The sequence below is a fragment of the Tachysurus vachellii genome, chromosome 5, assembly GCF_030014155.1.
Source record: "Tachysurus vachellii isolate PV-2020 chromosome 5, HZAU_Pvac_v1, whole genome shotgun sequence".
Lineage (NCBI taxonomy): Eukaryota > Metazoa > Chordata > Actinopteri > Siluriformes > Bagridae > Tachysurus > Tachysurus vachellii.
In genome coordinates, this window is record NC_083464.1 from 5,565,001 (window position 1) to 5,587,500 (window position 22,500).

Below are 22,500 nucleotides of genomic sequence, written 5' to 3' on the forward strand. Positions count from 1 at the left end.
TGTGAGGTCGCTGAGCACTACAGACTGTTCTATGACATCACAGAGCCTTAAGTCTCTATTGTGACGTCACCGAGCACTACAGACTGTTCTATGACATCACAGAGCCGTAAAGTCTCTATTGTGACGTCACTGAGCAGTACAGACTGTTCTATGACATCACAGAGCCGTAAAGTCTCTATTGTGACGTCACTGAGCAGTACAGACTGTTCTGTGACATCACAGAGCCGTAAAGTCTCTATTGTGACGTCACCGAGCAGTACAGACTGTTCTGTGACATCACAGAGCCGTAAAGTCTCTATTGTGACGTCACCGAGCAGTACAGACTGTTCTGTGACATCACAGAGCCATAAAGTCTCTATAGTGACGTCACTGAGCAGTACAGACTGTTCTGTGACATCACAGAGCCGTAAAGTCTCTATAGTGACGTCACTGAGCAGTACAGACTGTTCTGTGACATCACAGAGCCGTAAAGTCTCTATAGTGACGTCACTGAGCAGTACAGACTGTTCTGTGACATCACAGAGCCATAAAGTCTCTATAGTGACGTCACTGAGCAGTACAGACTGTTCTGTGACATCACAGAGCCGTAAAGTCTCTATAGTGACGTCACTGAGCAGTACAGACTGTTCTGTGACATCACAGAGCCGTAAAGTCTCTATAGTGACGTCACTGAGCAGTACAGACTGTTCTGTGACATCACAGAGCCGTAAAGTCTCTATAGTGACGTCACCGAGCAGTACAGACTGTTCTATGACAACACATTTATATTTCTGGCAATTCACACAGTGAATTTTGTTTCTATTTATAAAATAAAGCAATTGAGTGTTAAAGGCCTCGCTCAGGGGCCCAGCAGCAGCAGCTTGGTGAACCTGAGATTCGAACTCAAGACCTTCTGAACAGTAGTCCAAGCTCAAGCACATCCCACATCACAGAGCAGCACAGCCTGTTTTATGACATCACAGAATTATAAAAAGTAATAATAATAATAATAATAATAATAATAATAATAATAAACTTTATTTTCCTCAGCGCCTTTAAAACTAGCATCTCAAAGCGCATCACAGAAGAAAAAGGAAACATACAATTATACAAATAATACGTTAAAATAAGTAAGATGTAAAAACACCAAATAAAAATATCAAAACAAGTAAGTTAAAAAAAATCGATTTTAAGCAAAAGCTGCCCTAAAGAAATGAGCTTTAAAGGAGGATTTAAAGACACTATTGCCCCCTTTTCCACCAAAAAGAACCGGGTGCTGGTTCGGAGCTAACACTGGTGCTGGTTCAAAGTTGGTTCCACTGGTGAACCTTCTAAGAACCGGTTTGCCTTTCCACTGGCTAGAGAGCATCACAGAGCCGAGTCTGATGTCACTGTATACGTGTCACGTGTCCCAGCAACTTTAGCACAGCAGCGACAAACACAAACACATCAACAATGGCAGATGTTGCTTTACTGTTAATGCTCATGGCTTTGTGAACCTACATTAACACCCAAACACGGCGAATCCGACGTGTACGTGCAGCTCCATGTAATCTGTATAAACGGAGGTTGTTATCGAGAAAAAGTACATAACGTTATTTTATTATTAACACAGAAAAAACTTAGCCTTAGCATGTAGCTACTTACTATCATGTGTGCTGATAATTGATCATATTGCAGTAAAGTAAAAGTGTATTAAACATTAGTATACTTAAGGTACATTATCAAATGCACTAACAGTAGCCCCGCCCACAGCTCCGCCCACAGCCCCTGACACAAGCGGTTCTTAAGTCTAGACCAACAACGTTTTGGTGCTACTTAAGAACCACTTTTCCTGGTTCAGAGCCGGTGCTTTGGCTGTCGAAAAAGAAAGAACTGGTTCTAAATTAGGCTCCGAACCAGCACTCAAACTGCCTTGGTGGAAAAGGGGAATAAGGGATTCTGCTTGTCTAATCCGAACAGACAAGGAATTCCAGAGTTTTGGAGCTACAGAAGAAAATGCCCCATCACCCATAAATTTTAAACAGGTATGTGGGACGATTAAAAGGCCAGTTTCCGAAGAGCAAAGAGCACGCACATGTGTGTAGGGGGCTAAAAACTCAGTAAGGTACAGTAGTGAGGAGTCAAACCATTCAAAGCTTTGTAGGTAAGCATAAGAACTTTAAAATAAACCTGAAATCTGACAGGGAGCCAATGTAAGGACTCCAAGACTGGAGTGATGTGATCCCTTGTCCTGTATTCAGGATTCGGGCGGCTGAATTTTTGAACCAGCTGTCATTTATTTAGGGTAGCGTTTGAGACCCCGACCAGCAAAGCATCACAATAATCAATACGAGAAAACACAAAGATATCGATCAACTTTTCAGCCACCGGCAGTGACAGCCTTTAATAAAAGTCTTTACCGTGACGTCACAGAGCAGCACAGCCTGTTTTTTGACGTCGCACAGATTTCAAGTCTCTATTGTGACATCACATTGCAGTAAAGCTTGTGTTCTAACGTCAGCGAGCCTCTTTTGAGATAGCACAGGGCTTCAGACCCTCTTTAGTGACATCATAAAGCCTCTTTTCTATATATGATTTTTCTGAACCTGCAGAACCTTAGAGCATCTAGTGCGATATCACAGAGTCATAAAACCTCAGTTGTGACATCACAGAGCTTCATTTGTGACCCCACAAGCTGATTACACAAATCAGTCTTATGCAGATTTTTATCGATTATAATCATCAGCATTCTTTTACCGTCTCTGAGTTAAACGATCGAAAGCTTCGGCTTGAAACATTTCCCCGTATAAATTTGTAGCATCACATCATGGTGTACTGGAAATGTTTACCGCTTCAATGCCGTTACCGCGTCGCATATCAGAGCTTCGGCGTTCAAGGCACTCATCAATTTTTAATAAACGCTGCATGTTTGCGCTTGATTATTCTATTCACTGGCTCTTTGTGCTCCCTGCGGACCGGCTGTTGATTGACAGGCCTCTCTGTAAACTCTCGGTGCAGATTATGATACTCCATCACTCAGTCCTGGAGTCAAGGCTAGTGACCATGAGAGCTTTTACTTTGTTGTATTGAGTGACTTTGGGACAATAAGAGGCTGGAGTGGGGGAGTTGTTTGCTAATTAGCTCCCCCTCCAAACCACTACCTCTGTGTGTGTGTGTGTGTGTGTGTGTGTGTGTGTGTGTGTGCACATATGGCAGTGACAGACTGGAGGGTAGTTGACCTAGCTCCATCACTCAGGCGCCATTCTAGCAAGTGCGTTTGTCAATTTGCAGCTTCGACACAGCTCTCACTTCACGGTGATGGATGGGGGAAATGCGCTTGTTTTTGCTCTTTGCTTCGTGGAGCATTTATTCAGACATCGTTTTATGTTTTGAGGATGGAGGTAAAGCTGGTTATTGCCGGAGAAGACACGGCTACCGCGGCGCGTCCGTTCGATCCTCTTCGTCAGATTTATTAACTCGATGCGTGTCATAACGTAAATAAATATAACCTTGTATAGCACTGTGGAGTTCTCGATGCTGATCGGTCAGGGAGCGGTGCGGTGATTAATTCTTTAACAGCAGCCCAGATAGCCGTTTTAGCTTTCGTTCAAATCTCAGGCTTGTAGGCGGGACATAATCTAGTAATAGAATAATTCAAACCTTGTAGTTGTTTATAAAAGTTTGATTGTTTAAGTGATGAGGTTTTTTATTAGGTTTTGGTATTTAACAGTCTGTACATATTTTTTCGACATAAAGTCTTCAGGATTTTTTATTTATTTAATTGTTTGTTTATGTATTTATTTATTTATGTATTTATTTATATTTTTGTTTACGGGTGCTAAGAGATAACAGAAAGCTGTTTTACGGATGTTTCGTAAGATTAAATGTAACTATAAATGGATAAAAATACAAGATATGATTCTTTAGTAAATAGAAATTTGTTATGAAGCGTAAGATCAATAAAACTGTCTGGAACATATTTTTTAGATTTTTTTTTCTTTTAGTTGTGTATGTGTTCATGTGATGTGTGTGATTGTATTGCGTGTGTGTGTGTGTGTGTGTGTTTGTGTGTGTGTTGATGATGAGGTATCATCCCATATTCCCAAGCTGACATACTTGTCTTTTCTCCTGTAGGATTCCAAGCTGCCCATGGCTCTGAGGAGCACTTTACTGGACCTGTTTGGACAGATCGAGCGGGAGTTTGAGAACCTCTACCTTGAGAATATTGAAAGTGAGTCAAAGAGTCTCCGCCTGCCGAAGGTGGCACCGATAGAGCCGTCACGTTACGACGATGTCATCAGAGCGAACGAGTTACAATCACGGCCCGGTGTTAAAGAACGACGTATGCGTGTAGTTGAGGACGTCCTGAATAAACAGAGTTCTGACACGGACAACTTCACGCTAAATATAAACATGCTCTAAAATAGACTCGGGGTTTAAACAGTAAAGCTGTCGTCCCTGTAATATCTCAAAGTTATGAATATTTAAATATTAACAAGTTGTTAAGTTGTTATTGTTAATATTAGTGCCGTACACTACACAGACTAGCTTTCTTAAAGGTGCGGTGCACGATGTTTGAAAGCCAATGTTGACATTTGAAATCACCAAAACAAACACGCCCCTAACCCAAATGGGTGTCACCCCTGTTTTGATAGCTCCGCCCCACACATACATACTTAACCCAGACTATTACGGCGGAACCTGCTGGGGCAGATGACCGAGGGGATATTTTTATCAATAAATGAACACAATGAGTAATACTATGGTAATACAAATGTGTTTTTGTAGTACTGTGTGTTGTACCATGTAAGGTTTAGCTCCATTTCACGCGGAAGACGTTCAGTTCTCTCCAGCACTGGAAAGCTGATCCTATATTAACACGGGTCCTGCTTCTTACCTTATCGTAAGCCTTTCTTCGCTTTTTCGTTTTTATCCTCCATGTTAATGTTTCAATCGCTTTCTGCTAATGTCAGACATGCGCACTGAACACTCTCTCCGCCCCATATTGACAAGACACGCCCCTTTCTTCTCATTGGCTACACGTTTGTCTTGTTTGTCGGCCCGACTAAATTTTCTGAAGCATTTCTTAAACAACGTGCACCGCACCTTTAAGCTAGGAAACGGCGTTAATAGCATTTAATATGTAGGAATGATAATAGTTGTGTGCACTTACTGTGCACTTACTGTACACTATGCACTTGTTTTGTTGATATGTTGAACACAACATGGAACAATTTAAAAGTCGTCTTGTCCGCCGGTGCGTCGTCGGCCAGCTTGAACTTTTTTCCAGCACATGGTAGCCCCGCCCTTTTCCCTCTACGTACGCAAAGCTGTGAGTGTTGAGTGGATGAAGCGTCCAACATTCACACGTTTTTTTTTATTTATTTTTTAATTCGGATAAGCTCATCATCACTTTGATGTTCACGTCATCTAGTCAGTGTGAACACACTACTCACACTATTTATATTACACCACGGAGTGCAATAAGTACGCGATTTGGGACGCAGCTCATCTATTATTAAATGACGCGTCCTACATTTGAGCCCATAATATTAAGAAGGATCATAAAAATCGAATTTCTTTATTTTTCGTTCTGTTCAGTATAAGTTGTCTCGCATGACAGATGTTTACATGTCGCAAACAAGACATCATAAATAACCGAATTGAACGTACACAAACGATCCAGTTCAAATGTTTACACACGCTTCATTTTTAATGCTCCTTACCTGTGGAGCAACAACCGTTTTTATGGCTCGGGATCGTTCTGCATTTGTCCCTTGTTCCTCTTGAGCAGTTAGACTTCCTGCTGTTTTTCAGAAAAATCCTCCAGGTCCTACAAATTGTTTGCTTTTCCAATGATGTTGAGATGAATTTTTTCACAACTGAGGGACTCGTAAACAACTATTACTCAAGGTGCAAACGTTCACTGATGCTCAGGAAGAAAACAACACCGGTACACTGGCATTCCAGTGCTGGCTTTAAGAAGTGATCTTAAGGAACGTTTTCGGTTTAAAAGAAAAAATGATCTTCTGGTTGTGAGTCTGATCTAAAACGAGTCAGGACTCTGTTGTCTTTCAATGTGTTTTAGACGTGTTTTTTTTTTTTTTTCCTCTGTTGAAAACTTTACACTGAATGTTAGCTGCTTATGAACGAGCACGTGGAGCATCTCGGAGAGCAGAAATCCGGAGCGTCTACTTTCATATGAGCTTCATATTAACACCACTGTAGAGTGAGGCATGAGGAAGGCATGCGATACTGAACACGGACACAACAGAACAGGAGAATTCCTGTTTAAAATTCCATTTAAAAAGCTAGAGGGGTGTAAACTTTTGAGCAGGATGATCATTATTCATTATTATTATTTTGCCTGATAGAAAACATGTAAATATATTATGTAGCCTTGAAGGGAAGGACAGAATGACAAAATTAGGTAAATAATATCTGCTCACATGTCTTTAAGTTTTGTGATGTCATATTTTTGTCCGTTCAACCACCTGTTAATATTACATTAACACACTGACTCACTAACACACTGACTCTGGCTCAGTGACACTAACAAAGTGACTCTGGATCAATGGCACTAACACATTGACTCACTAACACACTGACTCTGACTCACTTAGACACTGACTCTGGCTCAGTGACACTAACCCAGTAACTTTGGATCAGTCACACTAACACATTGACTCACTAACACACTGAATCCGACTCACTGACACTGGCTCAGTGACATTAACACCCTGGCTCTCTCACACCCTGACTCTCTCACACCCTGACACTCTCACACCCTGACTCTCTCACACCCTGACTCTCTCACACCCTGACTCACTCACACCCTGACTCACTCACACCCTGACTCTCTCACACCCTGACTCTCTCACACCCTGACTCTCTCACACCCTGACACTCTCACACACTGACTCTCTCACACACTGACTCAGTCATACACTGACTCTGGCTCAGTGACTCTCAAACCCTGACACTCTCACACCCTGACACTCTCACACCCTGACACTCTCACACACTGACTCTCTCACACACTGACTCTCTCACACCCTGACTCTCTCACACCCTGACTCTCTCACACCCTGACTCTCTCACACCCTGACACTCTCACACACTGACTCTCTCACACACTGACTCAGTCATACACTGACTCTGGCTCAGTGACTCTCACACCCTGACACTCTCACACCCTGACACTCTCACACCCTGACACTCTCACACGCTGACACTCTCACACCCTGACACTCTCACACACTGACTCTCTCACACACTGACTCAGTCATACAATGACTCTGGCTCAGTGACACTAACATGTTAATGCTAACTGTGCAGTGAGGCGAGAGATCGAGTCCCTGAACGAGCGCTTGGCTGGAGAGGGTCAGACTGTCGATGGAGGAGACTTGGGGAAAGGAGCAATGAAGACTAAAGGTACAAGGCTTTACTTAATGTTATAGAATTTTTACTGAAAGGTTTTTTTTTGTTTTTTGGATATAATTGTTTCTACAGAATTGTTTAGAAAGTAACACTGTGTTTGTGATTGAAACAGCTAGTCACAGTACGAGTCAGCTGTCCCAGAAACTGAAGACCACATACAAAGCCTCCACCAGCAAGGTACGAGTGTGTCTGTGATGTCACTGTTACACTGAAACCCCTGCTGTTCTCTCTGTTGTCACTAACCGTTATATACCGACTGTCTGCCTGACTGCCTGCCTGACTTTCTCTGCCTGTCTGTCTGCTTGTCTGTCTGTCTGCCTGTCATCAGTAAGATTAGATCAGCACTTGACAACAAAATAAATTGTATTTACACATAACAGGATTAGACTCAGATTATGAATCAGATCCTTCTGCTCTCTTGTGTTTTAGTGGAAGTGTGAGTGTGTGTATGTGAGTGTGTGTGTGTGAGTGTGTGTGTGTGTGAGTGTGTGTGTGTGAGTGTGAGTGTGCGTATGTGAGTGTGTGTCTGTGTGTGTCTGTGTGTGTCTGTGTGTGTGTGAGTGTGTGTGAGTGTGTGTGAGTGTGTGTGAGTGTGTGTGTGTGTGTGAGTGTGTGTGTATGTGAGTGTGTGTGTGTGAGTGTGTGTGTGTGTGAGTGTGTGTGAGTGAGTGTGTGTGTATGTGCTTGTGTGTGTGTGTATGTATGTGCTTGTGTGTGTTTGTGTATGTGCTTGTGTGTGTTTGTGTATGTGCTTGTGTGTGTTTGTGTATGTGCGTGTGTATGTGCTTGTGTGTGTGTATGTTTGTGCTTGTGTGTGTGTTTATATGTTGTAGGCTGTATGTGTTGAAGTGTGTGTGTGTATGTTGTAGTGTGTGTCTGTTGAAGTGTGTACGTATGTGTGATGAAGTGTGTACGTATGTGTGTTGAAGTGTGTACGTATGTCTGCTACAAAGTGTGTGTGTCGGTGTGTGTGTGTTGAAGTGTGTGTGTGTGTTGAAGTGTGTGTGTGTGTTGAAGTGTGTATGTGTGTTGAAGTGTGTATGTGTGTTGAAGTGTGTATGTGTGTTGAAGTGTGTATGTGTGTTGAAGTGTGTATGTGTGTTGAAGTGTGTATGTGTGTTGAAGTGTGTATGTGTGTTGAAGTGTGTATGTGTGTTGAAGTGTGTGTGTATGTTGTAGTGTGTGTTGTAGTGTGTGTGTTGGTGTGTGTGTGTTGTAGTGTGTGTGTTGGTGTGTGTGTGTTGTAGTGTGTGTGTGTGTATGTTGTAGTGTGTGTTGTAGTGTGTGTGTTGGTGTGTGTGTGTGTTGTAGTGTGTGTGTGTGTATGTTGAAGTGTGTGTTGTAGTGTGTGTGTGTGTATGTTGAAGTGTGTGTTGTAGTGTGTGTGTGTGTGTGTGTATGTTGAAGTGTGTGTGTTGTAGTGTGTGTGTGTGTATGTTGAAGTGTGTGTGTTGGTGTGTGTATGTTGAAGTGTGTGTGTTGTAGTGTGTGTGTATGTTGAAGTGTGTGTTGTAGTGTGTGTATGTTGAAGTGTGTGTGTGTGTGTGTGTATGTTGAAGTGTGTGACTTATTGTATTTGTGTGGGAAATATATATATATATATATATTTGTCATAATGTGATTAAAATAAAAGTTAGTGCTGACCTTATTACACTTTACACCATGGAGAGGTTCCTTTAAATCTCAAATGTTGATGAAATCTACTGCTTCTCGCTTGTGACTTCTTAATCCACTTGTCCTCTTTTACCCTCTCACTCACTCTTAAACTGTGTTTCCTGTTCAGCTGAAAAAACAATAATTAGAAACAGGTAACACTATAGATTAGTCAGCTAGAGCAATAGATTTAATTTCACATTAAACTAACGAACTCTAAACATTTATCATCTACTTACCGTCACACAGCACGTGAAGTTAACGGAAAAGGGGAGGAGCTTTAAGGAACGTAGCAGTTAAGATCGTAGATTATCCAGATAAACTACATGCTACATAAACAGGACATATTTGTCATGTACAGGTGGTGTGGTATTGTTGGGATTCAGATCTATCTAAATCTCCAGAGGCCAGCGTTGAGATCTTTACTTTTACGGAATTTGAGTGTTTTGAAGTCTAGTGAATCGGTGAATCGGTGAAACGTCGGTTCACTCGGTCATAAAATCTGCTCAGAGGAATTATAGCATTTAAAATGTATATATATCTAAAACAATCAGGAAAAAAATAAGTGCTAGTTTTAGTGTTTTAGGAAGAGGTAGGTCTTCACATCTACATGAAGTTCAATCCACCACCTCGGTGCCAGAACAGAAGAGTCTCGATGTACATATACCAGAGTTGGGGGACTCGAGTCATATGACTTGACTCGAGTCAGACTTAAGTCGCAAATTTGAGACTTGCTTGACAAATATTAAAAAAAGATTCGACTTGAATTTGACTTGACATTCATGACTTGAGTCTTGACTCGGACTTGAGTTAAATGACTCAGAGATGGGGGACTCGAATTTGACTCGAGTCAGACTTAAGTCGCAAATTTGAGACTTGAGACTTGCTTGACAAATATTAAAAAAAGACTCGACTTGACTTTGACTTGACATTCATGACTTGAGACTTACTTGTGACTTGCATGTGTGTGACTTACTCCCACCTCTGGTATATACCCCTTACCCTGAGAGATGGTGGGACCAGAAGTTCTGAGGCAGTGTGGTGCAGTGCGAGGAGTGATCAGAGATTTAGAACTGAATACGAATTATGGGCTGGACAAATAATAGCCTGGGTGAGCAGATATGGTATAGAACAGTTACCTATTGTACAGGTAGGTTCATCATCCAGAGTGAAAATAAAAATCTTATTGAGGTGTTAGCGAGCATCGATCTGTACTTTAAACCATCATTGTCTTAGGGCCTTTTTACACCTGGTCACTTCATGTGTTGTCTCTGATCCGATAGCTATCTGATTTGTTAAAACTGTTCCATTTACATTAGGCCACATAAATGCGTCTCGGCGAATCGGATATCGATCCGATCTTTCTACTCCCGCCCAAAATGTAAATATATTTGACCTCATTTCCGGGGTAATTGAAATGGAACACACTTTCGTGTGTGCGGTTTTCAGAACGCAATCAAAAAGAAGAAGAAAAAACTCGTTACGCCGTTTATGCTACAAAAAACAGCGTTTACTGTTTGCTGAATTGTCGCTGGCGGCAGCAGCGCATTTTAAGCCCCGACGAGACGCCTGGGTGAAAGATCACTTGCGAGTGACGTACTTCCGTTTTGGAGGAGTATAGCGCTGACGTATGTGGCTTGAACAACCACATTCATTTACACCTGTCCAGTTTCATCTGAAACGTGTCCCAGACCACCTCCTGAAGTGGTTTGAACCATCGGATTTATATCCGTCTCGAAAACGTTTCGGAGGGCATTTAGACCTGGTCTTTTTACCATCGGATAGTTATCTGATCACAGAAAACGCATGAAGTGACCAGGTGTAAAGCCCCTTAGACACATTATAGAGCAGAGATTTATTTTTAAACGGGAGACTCTGCCTTTGCTATGCTTTTCGAGGATTAAGAAAGAAGCCTAAAGGTCTCTGAATTAGATGAAAGCGTATTAAAAGGTAGAATAAAAGCAATAAAGGAGGTCTTGAGAGCCAAAACATAGAAAGTACATATTTCCTCATTCTAGCTGGATAATTAAAATTTCTTACCCAAACCATGTCTTTATACCATGAGTAGATGACACAGCGGTCCCTATTTATTTAACAGTCCCTCCCAAGATTTCTCGATCACACAAATTAACGCAGACGCAAGCAAACATTACCGTATTTGTAAGAGCTCACACTTTTCAAAACTACCCCACAGATTTCAAAACTACCCCACAGAATTTCCACAGATTCGGGTCTTGACACACGATAAGCCAAATCCTTCTTTTGAATTCAATTCAACTAAATTTTATACGTATAGCGATTTTAACACTAGACGTTGTCTCAAAGCAGCTTTACAGTTCATAAGAAACATAATACAAAAAGTTTATTATTATACAAAGATTAATATAATACAAAAGTTCAAGATTAATGTTAGACTTGTATTTAAATGTGTTTGTTTTCATCACCAATGAACAAGTCTGAGGTGACTGTGGTGACTGTGGTGAGGAAAAACACCCTTAGATGGAAGAGGAAGAAACCTTGAGAGGAACCAGACACAAAAGTGAACCTGATCCTCATTTAGGTGACACTGGAGGGTGTGATTATAAACTGTTATAAACACCACAGAGTGTTATTATGAATAATATCCTTTCTACAGTCAGATACAGTCTGATAATTGTGTACTGATGAGGAGGTTGTTGACCTCAAACACCACATGGAGTTGAGATCTCCTGTTAGAATGTCTGAATACTTCATGAAGCGGAATCCACCTGGAGCTGGTACATCCATCCATATGTGTGTGTGAACATGAGTACAGCTCTCATAGAAGGTCATTACATATGTGTCTTCACTAGTAGGAGATTAAATGAAGATTCCTGGGATTGTGATTTCACCAATTCAAAAAAAACAGCAGCATCAGCAAATCATTTTTGATGACAATAGTCACAAAAAACTCCCTGAAATCGTAGACGCACTAATTTACGTTTTGTGAACGAAATCGCTGCTGATAACACACCAGATCTGTCCGACCCCGAGAGAGAAAGTGAGGAAATTGGAGGAAATTTTAAATTACAACTTATGCATATATCTTGAAATCGGATGCGTCAACGTCATGACACAGAAAATCACTGCAGAAGGTTTTTTCTATAACGTGACTGAACTGAAATAATGTGATGATATTCGCCTGAATTGTAACCGTGTCAGTTAGCTTTAGTTTTTTTTTTTTTTGTTTGTTTGTTTTTTTTAAATATACGTCTTTACTGTGGAGAATAAAAATTAAACCCTGTGTCGTTTGCTGCAGTTCGGTTGGATTGAAACTGCTCTCTTCTCTCGCTCTCTTGCTGAATTTAGCGTTCAAATTCTTTCCACGGCAAAGTAGGTGGACCTCGAAACTTCAATGTGGTGAACTGGGAGTTGTGGGGTGGAGATTCATGGGTAACTTGCTTAACTGCTCCTCCTGCTCTCCCTCTTCCTTTTCCTCCTCCTCCTCCTCCTCCTCCTCCTGTGTGTGCCAGAATGAATGAACTATCTCACTGCCAGGGGGATTATCAGCTTATTAATTCTTCTTTTTTTTTTTTTTTTTTTCCCAAATAAAATAAAGTGTAGGAAAAACTGGCATCTTTTCATAGCGATCAGATCTCACCCTAAAGCCTGATTTCCTCCTGCGTGAATAGTTCTGTGTCGTGGCATCCCTTTTACTTTTACAAAGGACATTCTCTAGGAATAACAATAAGAAATGATTTTCTAATTCAGAATGAAAATCATCAGGTGTTTTCCCAAGGCTCTTGATCGATCCGTGTCGAAACCGTCATCGCTTCTTATTTTGTAAGATTTAACAAGCAGGTTTTTTTTTTTTTATATATAAACATCCAACATTAACTACTTAAAATCTCATTTTTTTTGTTTTTGTTTGTTTGTTGAATTCAGCGGTGGACAAATCGTGACTACTGTACGTTAGCTAGCCCTAACCCTTTAGAGTAAAACGTGCTAGTTAACCTAACAAGCTTGTTAAGTGTCTTAACGCAGACTAAATTAAATCAATAAAAATATATTTATTCTCAAACCCAACCTCCAATTTTGTCACCAATTTGGACTTTGGAAATTCCACCCACGAGGTTCCATGATGGCTGTCATGCAGAGGTTTAGTCTGAAACAGAGGACAGTTTACATGAATAATTAGTGATCATGAGAACCGGGAATCACACGGCGGTCCTGAACCCTTTACGAGACTACCTGTAGGAGGTGGTGTAAGTTTAGTTGCGCTGGAACTGAGAGAAGATTCACATGAACGTAACTCGTACTCCGGTCTGCACTTTGTTCAGGAAGTTAAGCAACCTGACATTTAACCGATGACGCCATCATTATTTTCTACAACACGTGTAGGATGATTGGCAGGGGGACGTTGTGGGATAGGGATGTGGTATATGGTATGGATGTAGTGGGTGTTGGACCACTGATCAGAAGGTCGGGAGTTTGAATAATGGGTCCAACAAGCTGCCACTGCTGGGCCCCGAGCAAGGCCCTCATTTGCCCGGTTATATAAAATGAGTACCTATGTAAATGTAACTATGATGTAAGATGAACGCACTAGAGTTCAGAGCTCAGTGGTTAAGGTGTTGGACTACCGATCGAAAGGTCATGAGTTCAAATTCCAGGACCACCAAGGAGTCACTGCTGGGCCCCTGAGCAAGGCTCTTAACACTCAGTTGCTCAGTTTTATAAATTGAAATAAATATAGGTCACTCTGGATAATGGAGTCTGTCTGATAAATGCTGTAAATGTAAATGAATCAAATGAGTCTGAAATCAGACCAAAACTGCAGGGGGACATTCGGATCGCAGCAAACGTGAAGACTGCAAGGTTGTGCAATAAAAATAATATAGGGGTGCTTTTAAAATCACTTTGTCTCTATGTTAAGATATTTGAAGTTATATCGTGTAGGGATTACGTTCGTGATCGATCATATTACAGATGCACAAACATCTGTACGTTATAAACGTAATGTAAACATCTCCGTCACAGAGCAGAAACATCACAGAGACAAATGATATCATTTCTGCCGTTATAGAATTTCAACTCTGTTTCTGAGATGTTGTTGAGCGTCTCTCTACATGACATAGTGGCAGAATATAATATCTAATCTGATCGGTCACATAAATAATCCCTACACGATTTAATCTTTATCATTTTATTAACTCACTATCGTTATAAAATATTGTATACAAGACATTTCTTCTCCCTCTTCACCTTTTGGACATCCTCAGTACTAATAACACATAACACTTTTTGAGCTTATGAGCTCTTTTAAGGGTTAAGATGCAGTTAAAAGGTCCCTGAATAAAACAATTAACAGCAGACAAAATGACCAGGGTTCCTGATTTGTCCACCGATGCGTCGCATTTAATCTGCCATGCTCGAGACTGTAATACAGCTGAATCCGTTCATCAAAAGTCTCTCCTTCGGTCTTTGAGTTTCGCCCTAGATTTAGCCGCACGGACCTAAAAAGAGTCTTAAACACTGGGATCTAGTTTGCGTCACCAGTTCCATTAACCGTTGATTCATTTATTTATTTATTTTAATGTAAAGAGAGCAGAAAGCAGTAGAGACCCGTAGAGTTTTTTTTTTTCCCCTGCTGTATTGATGCTACTTTATTTCAGCATGCTGAGCTCCGGATCACTCAAAATAGAGTTGTTTTTATTTATTTGTGTCTTAAACACCTTCTGTAGGTGAGCGCTGAGATAAGATGCTACTTTAGCTCTGGAGATCGAAGAATAACGTAATATCGGATGGGAAGGAACCCGATTTGATTCATTTGGATGATTTATTCAGGTCTTATATATATATATTACTAATGAACCGAACCTCTGTTTAAAGGCTTCATATTTTGAGTGTTTGTTCCTCACTGCTGGCTGTAGATGTTTGTTTGTTTGTTTGTTTCATTTGCACTTCATGGTTTCGTCTCACTCTTGCTTTACAAAGACCACACTTATCTCCCGTAGAGCCTGATATAGTGTGAGAGCTGGCGTGGCTGTGAATGCCCTTAAGCGTAGACATGCTGCCTTAGTGGAAGTGCGCTTAGACTGTAGAGATTGCTTAACCGAGATAACTCCTGGCTTCACGCTGCATCTTTTAGCCTCCCACCTATTGTACATATATATATATGTGTGTGTGTGTGTGTGTGTGTGTGTGTGTGTGTGTGTGTGTGTGTGTGTGTGTGTATTTATAGGTGTGTGTGTATATCCAGATTCTCATTCTTCCTGTAATCGTTCTAGATCGTGTCCAGTTTCAAAGCCACTACGTCACGTGCCGTGTGCCAGCTGGTGAAGGAGTACGTAGGTCACAGGGATGGCATATGGGACCTGAGTGTGACCAGGACACAGCCGCTGATTTTGGGCACTGCATCAGCAGGTACAGTCTCCCACAATGCATCACTCTGTGACTCTTTCTCATGAAAATGGTTACACACAAACAACACTTTTCTTTTCTTTTCTTTTTCCTTTCCTACCTTTGCCTTTCCTTTCCAAACACCATTCATTCTTTTTTTTTTCTTTTTCCTTTTTTTTTCCCCTTTCCTCTCCTTTCCTTTCATTTCCTTTCCTTCCAAACAACATTCACTTTTTTCTTTTCATTTCTTTTCTTTTTTCTTTTCATTTATTTTCTCTTTTCTTTTCTTTTTTCTTTTCTTTTCTTTTCCTTTTTTCCTTTTCTTTCTTTTCTTTTATTCTTTTCAGTTATTTTTCCTTTCCTTTCCGTCCAAACAACATTCCCTTTTTTCTTTTCATTTATTTTCTCTTTTCTTTACTTTTCTTTTCTCTTTTCTTTTCTTTTCTTCTTCTCTTCTCTTCTCTTCTCTTCTCTTCTCTTCTCTTCTCTTCTCTTCTCTTCTCTTCTCTTCTCTTCTCTTCCCTTCCCTCCCCTTCCCTTCCCTTCCCTCCCCTCCCCTTCCCTTCCCTTCCCTTCCTGTATACCCCAGGCTCTACATATACACATAATATTTACATAAAACACACCTACTGTTGAGAACAAGTCAAGCCTTCATCAGATGGCTACAGTGGAGCACAAAAAAATAATAGAATGCAATAAAAACACAGATGAAAATGAATTAAGATAAATACATTGATTGTTGCACATGCACTTTTACACTTTTATTTACCTAGTATTAAAAATGTAGTGTTCCTACATGTGTGTGATGTTCTTCCCCCTTAGACCACTGTGCTATGCTGTGGAGCATCGAGACAGGGAAGTGTCTGCTGAAATACGCCGGCCACGCTGGATCAGGTGAGCCTTAGGGTTTGGGACTGTATCGCTATATCTTTAAAGGAACCTTAAGATTGAACATTAGCTCTGACTGATACAACACATTCGTGACCAATCAGAGTCGAGAAACTTTCCCCTTTGACTAAATATCTTTTCTCTTTTTTTTTTGCAGTTAACTCGATCAAGTTTCACCCCACCGAGCAGATGGCTCTTACAGGTTTGTCTTTAGTGTGCACTGTCGAAAAGTTCTGATGAAAAACATTTAAATAACATTTTTAAATAATAGTGGTTCATATAGATCATATAGCATGCTGATAAGTGTAGACACGCCCACAGGTGTCAACAGTAGACACGCCCACAGGCGTCAACAGTAGACACGCCCACAGGCGACAGCAGTAGACACGCCCACAGGCGACAACAGTAGGCACGGCCCACAGGCGACAACAGTAGACACGCCCACATGCGACAGCAGTAGACACGCCCACATGCGACAGCAGTAGACACGCCCACATGCGACAGCAGTAGACACGGCCACATGCGACAGCAGTAGACACGCCTATAGGCGTCAACAGTAGACACGCCCACAGGCGACAGCAGTAGACACAGGCGACAGCAGTAGACAGGCAACAGCAGTAGACACGCCCACAGGCGACAGCAGTAGACACGCCCACAGGCAACAGCAGTAGACACGCCCACAGGCGACAGCAGTAGACACGCCCACAGGCGACAGCAGTAGACACGCCCACAGGCGACAGCAGTAGACACGCCCACAGGCGACAGCAGTAGACACGCCCACAGGCGACAGCAGTAGACACGCCCACAGGCGACAGCAGTAGACACGCCCACAGGCGACAGCAGTAGACACGCCCACAGGCGACAGCAGTAGACACGCCCACAGGCGACAGCAGTAGACACGCCCACAGGCGACAGCAGTAGACATGCCCACAGGCGAGAGTAGTAGACACGTCCAACCGTAGACATGTGTGTGTGTGTGTGTGTGTGTGTGTGTGTGTGTGCTCGTGCGTGCGTGCGTGCGTGTGTATGTGTTTGTTCCGACAGCATCCGGTGATCAGACAGCTCATATCTGGCGCTACATGGTGCAGCTGCCTTTGCCTCAGCCACCAGCTGACACCAGTGTGAGTGTTTAAACCACATAAACTCTCTCTCTCTCTCTCTCTCTCTCTCTCTCTCTCTTTCTCTCACTCTTTTCTCACTCTTTTCTCAATCTTTGTCCCTTTTGCTTTTACAGTCTCTTCCTCTTTCCCTTTTTCTTTCACAATTTGTCACACTCTCGATTTCCTTTTTACAGTCTTTCTCTCCACTCTAGTATTCTTCTTCTCACATACAATTTTTCTTTACCTCTCCCAGTCTTTTCCTTTTTTTCTTTCGTACTTTCTTTTTTTTTTTTTTTCAAAATTTTTCTCTCTCTCCATACTATTTTTCTTTCCTTCTGTTTGAAGGTGAATTGGTGTTTACTCTTCTCTCTCTCTCGCTCTCTCTCGCGCTCCACTCGATGAACTCAGGCATCACTGGATGACGACGTGGATTTCTCTGATAAGGACGATGCAGACGGAGACGCAGACGGACCGAACGAGTGTCCCACGGTGCGTCTAGCCAGCACCACTCTGAAGAGCCACCAGGGCGTGGTCATCGCTGCTGACTGGCTCGTCGGCGGCAAACAAGTCGTCACTGCGTCTTGGGACCGAGCAGCCAATTTGTACGATGTGGAAACCTCTGAACTCGTCCACACGCTCACGGGTCGGTGATAAATAGGTTTATTAGTTAATATTGTCCTGTACATACAATAGCTTGCTTATATTCTACTAAGATATATATAACATAAGATATAAATAAACATAACGTGTGATTGGTTGTGTAAAGAATCATGCTTACTGTATACAGATGTGCAGGAAGTGATGAATCCTGTGACACACTGACTTTTATATAATGTTTTTAATCTGGAACAATTTCATGTTATTTTGTTTATGTTCCTTTCAAGCTTTTTATTTTCTTCCTAATGTCTCTGTAACAACTTAACGAGAGCCTGTATATGACAGGATAAAATAAAACCACAGTTATGAGGTTTTTTTCCTTTTTGAGCACTAAATGGGATCCGGAGTGAAGAAATTTTAGACCACTTGTGCTATGGGATTCGTCCATGAATCTTTAGCGCCATTTGGTGCATCACTGCATTAAACGGCTAACCGAGCAAATCTCTTCCTACGAAATGAATCATCAGCTGTCTTGTTAATGCCTTGCTAATGAGAATGTAGGTTTAAGTTAGTGTGTGTGGTTATGAGAATAAAAATTGTGTTGAACCTTAAAAGATATTTGGATTGTGATGTAATATTTCTGCCTCTGGTTTGTGTGTGCAGGTCATGACCAGGAGCTGACCCACTGCTGCACCCACCCCACCCAGAGACTGGTGGTGACCTCATCCCGCGACACCACCTTTCGCCTGTGGGACTTTAGAGATCCGTCCATCCACTCGGTCAACGTCTTCCAGGGCCACACAGAGTAAGTGTACACTTCTCCTTTACAACCCACTACACCTACACCCTTGTAAAGCCCAGTCAAACACTGCACTAAATACTCTTATTTAACCAAGGAAGTGACTGCTCAACTACATACCTGCTCATAGAATCTCAAACTTTTATCTCATTTTTAACATATTGTGTCTCAAATTATAGCCGTGTATCTCAATTATAACATTGTATCTCATGTTAATGGCTTAGTATCTCAAAGTTGTAACCTTTTATCCCATAATTATGACTTAGTATATCAAAGCTATAACATTATTACTTAGTATTTCATAAGTAAGACTTAGTGTCTCATGGTTCTAACCTTTTATGTCATAATTATGACTTAGTATCTCAAAGTTGTAACCTTTTATCTCACAATTAAGACTTAGTATATCAAAGCTATAACATTATTACTTAGTATCTCAATTTAAATTTGGTATCTTATAATAACGACTTAGTATCTCAAAGTTGTAACCTTTTATCTCACAATTAAGACTTTGTATTTTAAAATCTAATTATGCGTCTTAAATTATAACTGTGTATCTCAATTATAACATGGTATCTCATGTTAATGGCTAAGTATCTCAAATGAAAGTATCTCAATTAAGACTTTGTATTTTTACTTATCCAGTGGTGTAAAAAAGTGTTTGATTTTTTTTATTAGTTGTAGTCAAAGATAACACAAGTAAACACAACATGCCGTTTTTAAATGAAGGTTTTTATTATTAAGGGAAACCCACATGGCTCTGTGTGAAAAAGTGTTTCAATTACAAAATAACTTAAATAAGACCTGACAGACAAAGTGAAGTAGACCAAAAGATCCTCAAAAGCTAAACATCATGCTGAGATCCAAAGAAATTCAGGAAGAAATGAGAAAGAAAGTAATTGAGATCTGTCAGTCTGGAAAAGGTTATAAAGCCATTTCTAAAGCTTTGGGACTCCAGAGAACCACAGTGAGAGCCGTTATACACAAATTGCAAAAACATGGAACATCGGTGAACCTTCTCAGGAGTCGCCGGCCGACCAAAATTACCCCAAGAGCACAGCAACGACTCATCCGAGGTATCACAAAAGACCCCACAACAACATCTAAAGAACTGCAGGCCTCACTTGCCTCACAGTGCCTCAGTTAAGGTCAGTGTTCATGACTCCACCATAAGAAAGAGACTGGGCAAAATGGCCTGCATGGCAGAGTTCTAAGACGAAACCATTGCTGGACAAAATGAACATAAAGACTTGTCTCTGATTTGCCAGAAAACATCTTGATGATCCCCAAGACTTTTGGGAAAATACTCTGTGGACTGACGAGACAAAAGTTGAACTTAATGGAAGGTTAAAAGTAACACCGCATTTCAGAAAAGAACATCATACCAACAGTAAAATATGGTGGTGGTAGTGTGATGGTCTGGGGCTGTTTTGCTGCTGTTACCTGGAAGACTTGCTGTGATAAATGGAACCTCAAGCTGAAGCGAACTTGGGTTCTGCAGCAGGACAATGATCCAAAACACACTAGCAAGTCCACCTCTGAATGGCTGAAGAAAAACAAAACAAAGACGTTGGAGTGGACGTTGGACGTCCTGACCTGAATCCTACTGAGATGCTGTGGCATGACCTTAAAAAGGAAGTTCATGCTTGAAAACCCTCCAACGTGGCTGAATTACAACAATTCTGCAAAGACGACTGGACCAAAATTCCTCTACAGCGCTGTAACAGACTCACTGCAAGTTAACGCAAACGCTTGATCGCAGTTCTTGCTGCTAAGGAAGGTACCAACCAGTTATTAGGTTTAGGGTGCAAACACTTTTTCACACACGACCATGTGGGTTTGGATTTAGTTTTCCCTTAATAATAAAAACCTTCATTTAAAAACTGCATGTCGTGTTTACTTGTGTTATCTTTAACTATTTAAATTTGTTTGATGATCTGAAACAGTGTGACACATGCAAAAAAAAAAAAAAAAAAGCAGGAAGGGGTGCCAACACTTTTCCACACTGGATCACAATTATAACAGTATCTCAAACATTTGATCTCATAATTATGATTTAGTATCTCATTGGTTTGAGACTCTAAGTCATAATTATGAGATAAAATGTTTGAGATACTAAGTCATTATTTTATTTAATGGAGAATCACAGAATTATAACTTAATTATAACCTAATAATTAAGATTTTGTATCTCTGTTTCTCCCTCAACATAGTTCCTCAATTATGACTTAGCATCCCATAATAATGTGGGTATTTAAGAGGATTTAAGTTGAGGAAATCTTTATTTATATATATATATATATCTATATATAAAATATTTGGCCTCGGTGCAAGATTAGCATTTACCGAGCGAAGCATTCTTTGTAACAAACAAACAAAGAGAACGTAAGCTTAGAAGCAGTTTGTAGTGTGAAGGAGTTTATAGCCTATAACTTCAGGGTTGGGGGCACGGTGGCTTAGTGGTTAGCACGTTCTCCTCACACCTCCAGGGTTGGGGGTTCGATTCCCACCTCCACCTTGTGTGTGTGGAGTTTGCATGTTCTCCTCTGGTTTCCTCCCCCGGTCCAAAGACATGCATGTTAGGTTGATTGGCATCTCTGGAAAAATTGTCCGTAGTGTGTGATTGCGTGAGTGAATGAGAGTGTGTGTGTGTGTGTGTGCCCTGCGATGGGTTGCCACTCCGTCCAGGGTGTATCCTGCCTTGATGCCCAATGACGCCTGAGACCGTGACCCGAGGTAGTTCGGATAAGCGGTAGAAAATGAATGAATGAACTTCAGGGTTTTTCTCAGCCGATGAGACTTTTTTGGAAAGGAAGGATAATTCGTGGTCTCTAGGAAGCCTGAACGTCTGTGTTTAGTGTACGTTTGATTTAGTGTGTTTCTGTGGACGAGGTGCATTAGAACTGTGCACCAGAGACACTTCTCACCGTCATGTCGGTGTGTTTTCACCTATTTAGATTCTGTTTGAATTGTGAAAAGAGATTTTGGTTAGTATTATTATTATTTTTCCATTTTCATACAGTGCGGCAAGTCAAGATCTTAATATGTTTCTTTGATCAAACCAGCTTTTTATCCTCACTTTCTTATCCTTTCAGGAAGGTTTCATCTATTCTGCAGTTACATGAACAGCCACCAGATGGCAGTACAGATCTTAAAAACACAGTAAAGGTTAATCCTACAAAATCAGGCTTGTCGTTCACTCTAATTGCATGCATATGAACTCCCTCACGACTGTAGACCACTGGCAAAACCTTTGATTGTCGTGATGTACAGTAGCGCCGTCAGTAGCAGAAAACCGCTCATTAATTATAGCGATATATTTATAATTCACCTCACCTGAGGAATGAGGTAAAATGTCTATTTGAGCTCCTTGTGTGAAAATCATGGCCCGTCGGCTTCCCCGCTTGAGGGTGGAGCTAGAGCGTAATGGTGCGAGTTGAACGGCCGCTTAAGTCTCTGATCTCCTCAGTATTACAGACTCCTCGCTACGACATGCGTAATTCCGTCAGATCCCACTCTAATGCTCGCCAATAGACAATCGGCGTAATGAGATTAGCTGTCGAACCACAGGGCGTTTCCTGGCTGTCACACTGCTCAAAGCTTACACAATTACCCCTTTCACTCGCAGTGCTATAGGCCTAGAAGTTCACACAGAGGATCATCATACAGACTGAGGACACTGGACACATCGTGTCAGTAGCTGAGA

At 41.3% G+C, this 22,500-nt stretch overlaps 1 protein-coding gene across 3 annotated transcripts in view; it reads left to right on the plus strand.

The window, feature by feature from the left end:
• wdr37 (WD repeat domain 37) overlaps positions 1 to 22,500 on the plus strand; it is a 46,571-nt gene that overhangs the window by 12,565 nt on the left and 11,506 nt on the right. For all 3 annotated transcript variants that reach the window (XM_060869576.1, XM_060869574.1, XM_060869573.1), the window contains 9 exons: positions 4,096 to 4,192; positions 7,300 to 7,395; positions 7,514 to 7,578; positions 15,303 to 15,438; positions 16,237 to 16,308; positions 16,460 to 16,504; positions 17,347 to 17,423; positions 17,811 to 18,045; positions 18,663 to 18,804. In XM_060869576.1, the coding sequence (XP_060725559.1) occupies positions 4,096 to 4,192; positions 7,300 to 7,395; positions 7,514 to 7,578; positions 15,303 to 15,438; positions 16,237 to 16,308; positions 16,460 to 16,504; positions 17,347 to 17,423; positions 17,811 to 18,045; positions 18,663 to 18,804 (965 nt within the window). The remainder of the gene's footprint in view (positions 1 to 4,095; positions 4,193 to 7,299; positions 7,396 to 7,513; positions 7,579 to 15,302; positions 15,439 to 16,236; positions 16,309 to 16,459; positions 16,505 to 17,346; positions 17,424 to 17,810; positions 18,046 to 18,662; positions 18,805 to 22,500) is intronic.